General features: G+C 34.7%; 1 protein-coding gene across 1 annotated transcript; it reads left to right on the top strand.

Annotated features, from left to right (window-relative positions):
* Positions 1–362: 362 nt before the first annotated feature.
* LOC124633388 lies at positions 363–3,323 on the top strand. The gene is made up of 2 exons (XM_047168583.1): positions 363–829; positions 1,299–3,323. The coding sequence occupies exon 2, from the start codon at positions 1,335–1,337 to the stop codon at positions 3,303–3,305; it is 1,971 nt and encodes a 656-aa protein (XP_047024539.1). The 5' UTR covers positions 363–829; positions 1,299–1,334; the 3' UTR covers positions 3,306–3,323.
* Positions 3,324–6,000: the final 2,677 nt, after the last annotated feature.

Here is a 6,000-nt window from a genome sequence, read left to right as displayed (position 1 = left end):
TTTTGACATTTGATTGACAGTTGACAGTTCTGTGATTTGCATCGGCGCAGTCCTTCGTTGTTGCGCTTGCGTTTCGTTGTGTACTGTGCTATTTCGTGTGTGTTTCTTCTTATTACGACCCTATTTACCACCCCTTGACGCCGATATCTTCCTCATCTGACGACCTTTGCTTACCATACCTGACACCGTTATAAATCCGCCCTGTTGACAATTGGTTGACAATGCCGCCATCAGCAAGTCGACGTATACTTTGCATAAACTGCAATGTCTGTATAAATACGTTCCGACGTTATCTCGTTCAAGAGCTGAACACAAGGGTTATTTCGATACTTAGCGAGTGGATATCACCAGTAATTGTAAGTATTTTATGCTTATTATTTTTAATCTAAAAATATATGAGAATCACACAAAGCTCCTATACAATGTGTGACATAAGATAAGCAACTGTTCGAAAAAGTTTTGAACTGGTGTATATTGTTAATGTGAAACTATTTCATCAATATAACCCTGCTGGTATTAAGCTATTTGTTTATAATTGTATTGGAAAGAAGTTTATATTGAGTATCCTATTTCAGATTACTGAGGACGATTACATTTGTGAACCTTGTAATGAACTCCTCATGAGGAGCATAAACCAGCCATTAACAACAAGCTGTGATGGTGCTCAAGCTTCTGGGTCATCTCAACTTGCTGGCAACATAGACAAGTGTGCAGTATTTGTGGACGGTCTACACTTAATCGTCAGAGCCATGCTATTGTTATTGACAATCCTTCAGAAGAGCAAAGACAGATTAATGCTGTTATACAAACAAGAATTGCGCCACGTCAGGTACCTATTTATGTTTCTATATTGTTTATTATCATATTTCTTCTTGATAAAAATGATCATAACTGTCAGTGATTGACCTGTGCTGTAATAGTTATAACCACAAATAAAAAATAATGTACATAATAATACTTTATCATGAAAATAATAGGTATTATTGTTTTTTGATCCTGAATGTAGTGACAGAGTACAAGGGGAGTAGGATATCTTCATAGAAACGCGCCGCGCGCGGCTTGTATGTGTGCACCATAGTATTTACGCGTCGCGTACGCACACTTTTATAGGGAATATCAGTGCAGGCCGTGGCTAGCACTGATAATCCCTATCAAAGTGTGCGTGCGCGACGTACTTGCCGCTCGCGGTGCGTTTCTATGAAGATAACTTACTCTATTTTTTTGTACTCTGGTAGTGACATGTCTTTTTATATTAATACATAAAATACCTGATATTAATTCAATGTTTTTTTTCATAGATATCATCATCTGATAGAATATGCCATGCATGCTGGATGAGTTGCAAGCGTGCTGCCATACGTATTGAGCATGCTGATGATGCCCGTGGAGTTGCTACTACTGAAGAAGTTCAAGTTGAAACTACTACTGAAGAAGTTCAAGTTGAAACAGGTGACTCTGAGCTAATCACTGCTGAACCAGTTCATGAAAGTCTAGATCTGCCTTCTGTAGTTGCACCTAGTGAAATAATGTTGGAAAATTATAGACGGGCAGCAAATACTGCTTCTCACTGCCTTTTCCCTCAATGTAATAATATTAATTTGCACAATATGGCAGATTCATTTAGAGCAACAATACTCAGTACATATCAATATTATATCCCTGTGCACAGCCGTGTTTGTACAGAACATAGACTAAGTAACCAGTGGAGTAATCTGTACAATTCAAGTAATAGCATTAGAACATTTACTTTACAACAAGTGGAACATATTTTTTCATTTGTTAATGCTTTCAAGCCTTACCTTGATTTTACAAATGTAGAAGCTATCCAGGAAATTGAGGATAACATATTTTTCTTTTGGACTGGAAGGTCTAAACAAGATTTTTTCACCCTTGTTAGTGAAGTTCCTCGCATACAAAGGATGCACAAAGGCCTTTTAGGATTAGCTGCATTGCTAATAAAAATGAGGACCGGTGAATCAGATGTTCGCTTATCTACATTATTAGATGTACCGCGTAGTACATTAGAGCGGCTAATGAATAAAAGCAGGGAAATCCTGGTTCAAGATTTTGTACCTATGCACCTAGGTATTACTCACATATCAAGAGAAAATCTAATGAATCATAATCTTACAATACCAAATGGTATATACAATGAAAACTTCACAAATGCTATTATTATTTGTGACGGTACATACATAAATATAAATAAAAGTTCAAATTACTCCTTCCAAAAGGATACATATTCATTACATAAATATAAAAATCTATTAAAGCCATTTTTATTTGTGGCATGTGATGGTTACATCCTTGATTGTTTCGGTCCATACAAGGCTACCACATCCGATGCCGACATTATGATTTCCCTCTTTGATGATGAAAACGCTCCTCTAAGATTATATTTTCAAGAAAATGATGTGTTCATTTTGGATAGGGGATTCCGAGATTCCATAAGAATGCTGGAAGGTTGCAATTACCGGCCATACATGCCTGATTCTCTATTAGTAGGTGAACACCAATTAACAACACAGCAAGCTAACCAGAGCCGCTGTGTGACTATATGTCGTTGGGTGGTTGAGGCAGTTAATGGACACTTTAAAAGAGATTTCAAGCTCCTGAGGCAAGACTATTTTAATAAATCTGTCCCAAACATGATGCAGAATTTCCAAATAGCTGCTAGTTTTCTAAATAGATTTGGTGTTCGTTTTCAGGACCGAAATGAAGCTAATGAGATAGTTACAATTATAAGACAGCGAATTAATTTTGAAAATAATTTAGCCTTGTTAGTTGAACAACTTAACATGAATAGAAGGTCCACTGCTTTTCAGAGTATAACTGCTGACCGAGATAACTTATTTTTGTTTCCTAGATTAAGTTATAGCGAATTAATATTATTTGCTCTAGGTACTTACCAGATAAGACAAGCAAGGTCATACTATGGAGAACATATTAGATTTCATGGATCATATCGAATAGAAGTATGTAGGGATACACAAGACTTTTCTCAATATAATCTTAGAGGAAGTGGTGATAAAACGTTAATAAGAGGAAAAATTAAATCCAGGCACATTTCAAGAAAACAATACTATGTCTATATTTTAGTAGAAAATAATGTGCCTGGCAGAGCTGGGATTGTTGAATATTGTTGCAATTGTTTGGTCGGTCGACGAACCATTGGATGTTGCGCTCACGTGATGACGGTAGTGTGGTACCTTGGTTGGGCTAGGTACGAAGACAATATATCTGCTCCAGCAGCATTTCTGGATGACGTAGTTATAAGAGAACTTGATGATAATGATGAGTATTAATAAACTATTCCATTGTAACATAGTGTTTTATTTACTTTATTTAACTAATTTTTTAGTCTTATAAATGTGGGTTAAATGAACTGTTAACAATGTTGGTTTACCAAATAAATAGGTAATGTGTCATGGAGAACAACAGTTCTCAACTCGACATTCATTTTATAGTGGCAATCATTGAGTTTTAACATTGATTTACAATTATTGGTTTCAAGGAATTAATAAAGTAGAAAAGATGTTTTAAACCATAGTTAGGTAAAAGATATTCCTATTTTAGAATAAACTTCGAGCGTTATTAATATGTTCATACACGTTTGTTTTTATCATTTCTGGTGACAGCAAATCCTAACCTATAATAAAAATAAACATTAATATTTTTCGGAATTTGTGGCGTTTAAATCGCCAAAATGAATTTAATACATTATTTTCTAAACTTATAGGAATTATTTCTACTATATCTTATAGCTATACATATACTTTCACTATCAGGTTTTTCAATGTATGGGAAGTGGGCATTGTTCTTTCTATTTCTAAATTCATCCTATTTCTTTACGAGACGGCTAATTTTGGCATAGTCATGAACTTATATCTAGTATGTATTTAGAGAAACCAAAATTAGTTAGGTTAAATCAGATCGGATGCTTTTAACTTGTGTACACTACGTTATACGTTAGAGAGTGGCATAATTTACGCGTCGGATGCGGATCCTTGAAAAGCCTATTCAAATTTTATTATGAATATATTCTGATCAGCTAACACACATTCGGATAATTTTCCATTTTAGCTCCTAATAACATTTTAAACTATTCGTGTTTTCGCATAAATTAGTCACGGCCTCTTTGCCTATAACGCTGCCGCGCCCAACTTGTTTTCATGAAAACTAGACTGTTTACGTTGCCTAAGTAAAGTCTCAGCTACACATAGATTTTAACAACGTTTAGACACGGAATGAGCCCGCCTATGAATATAACACTTTGTTGACTCCCACTAAACGGGGAACTAGCTACATCAAAAACGAGGAGCGAACGTTTTTGAAATGGCAACACCTTTGAGTTGACACATGTTTAAAACGCTAATGGCATGTTCTTTTTTCAAATTTTAAAGACGAGTTCTCGTTCGAGGTTTGCTTGTTAATTTTGTGACGGTGAAAAAGTCGTTAGTTTTAATTTCCAAAGCAGAGCTTGACATGCTTTCCCGAACTTCTAACTTTCGAGTCTAACGTTCTAACATTCGAATTCGAATAGATTTCTTTTAATTCCTTTCCCGGCCTGATGTCATCGTACCCTAAAAAGATAAATCTACTCAATAGTTGAATGAAGCTTTACTAGTTTCATAACGTGACACAGTCGACCCAAAACAGAACGTCTTTTGAGCAATGCAACGTAAAATTAAGAGCAAGCAAGCCACTCGCGACAAACCAAAAACCCAACAATAATGTATCAGGCTGAAAACTTAGCAGCCTAATTTATTACGGTTCTTGAACCATCCAAAATTAAAGAATTAATATTGTAGTAGAAGAAGGCAGAGCATATTTATTATTCCCATTATTTCACTGAACTCAACCGGCTGGCCGACATACTCCCACATAACATTTAAAATACATGTACCAAGAATTAAATTCATAAATGGTTCAGTAAAACCACACCCTATAAAGTGATAGCGCCGTACAATTTAAAATGAATTTAATAATTACCAACACCTTTATGCCTTTGGTAGTAGGCGGCCGTAATTTATCGGTAAGAGAAACATGGAGTAGAGAGAAATGGAGTGCGAGTTAATAGATATTTTTATAACACTTGATAGAAAATTTCCATAACTTAATTTAAATGAACTTATTTTAGTAACGATATATGAGTTTATACATATTATATCGTGTGTGAGCAAAAACTGTAGGTAAAATATGGACAAAACCTTGACTAAATTAAAAACTGATCTAGGTATTAGTAAACTGATACAATGTCGTCAAATAAGTCAATCACAAATCAAAATAATTTATTTATTTGAGAATGTCGATAATGTTGCTGTCTAATAAATACTATTTATTATTGAATCAACACTACAGTACAGTTAGAGGCAGTAAGTAAATGAGTTCCTATGTCAAATACGAAAATAAGTCTCTACAAGAACACTCCATTTATTCATACTCCGTGTTGTTAAGGTAGGCTGGGTTGGCATAATCATATTTACAGCTAGCCCACGTCGCCTTTGTTTCGTTCATTACTCAGCCTTTTGTCTTTGCGTAATAACTTTTAACCCCTTTATTATCTTCGCTTTATGGCCAAAACATTTTTCTTCGTGGCTTTGCGGGTGAGAATTGATTGATGGGCTGGAAATGTGAATAAGAACTTTACCTGCCTTGGACTTATTTTTATGTTGATATTTTATTTTGAAGAGGTCCAATAACTTTTATGTCTTCTTTGTGGAAACGTCTTTCCTTTTTACCGGTCACAATTTTCTTCATTTTTGTGGCAGTTAGAAGCCATAGAAAGTTGTTCAACGACATTTTTTCTTTGATTTTATGAAGCTTCGTAGGCTACTTTTATTTACTTTTAAAGTAAATGAATACAAGTTTTATAACAAATTTTCGATTGAACTTGCTAAATGCTTTCAAAATAACTAGTATTTTGGTATGTATTTAATCTGTGTACATTCGAGGCGTAAAATAGGCTCATCTATATTATTAAAACCTATATTACGTAAT

The sequence above is a fragment of the Helicoverpa zea genome, chromosome 9 (genome assembly GCF_022581195.2).
Source record: "Helicoverpa zea isolate HzStark_Cry1AcR chromosome 9, ilHelZeax1.1, whole genome shotgun sequence".
Lineage (NCBI taxonomy): Eukaryota > Metazoa > Arthropoda > Insecta > Lepidoptera > Noctuidae > Helicoverpa > Helicoverpa zea.
This window is presented reverse-complemented; position numbering and strand designations above follow the sequence as displayed.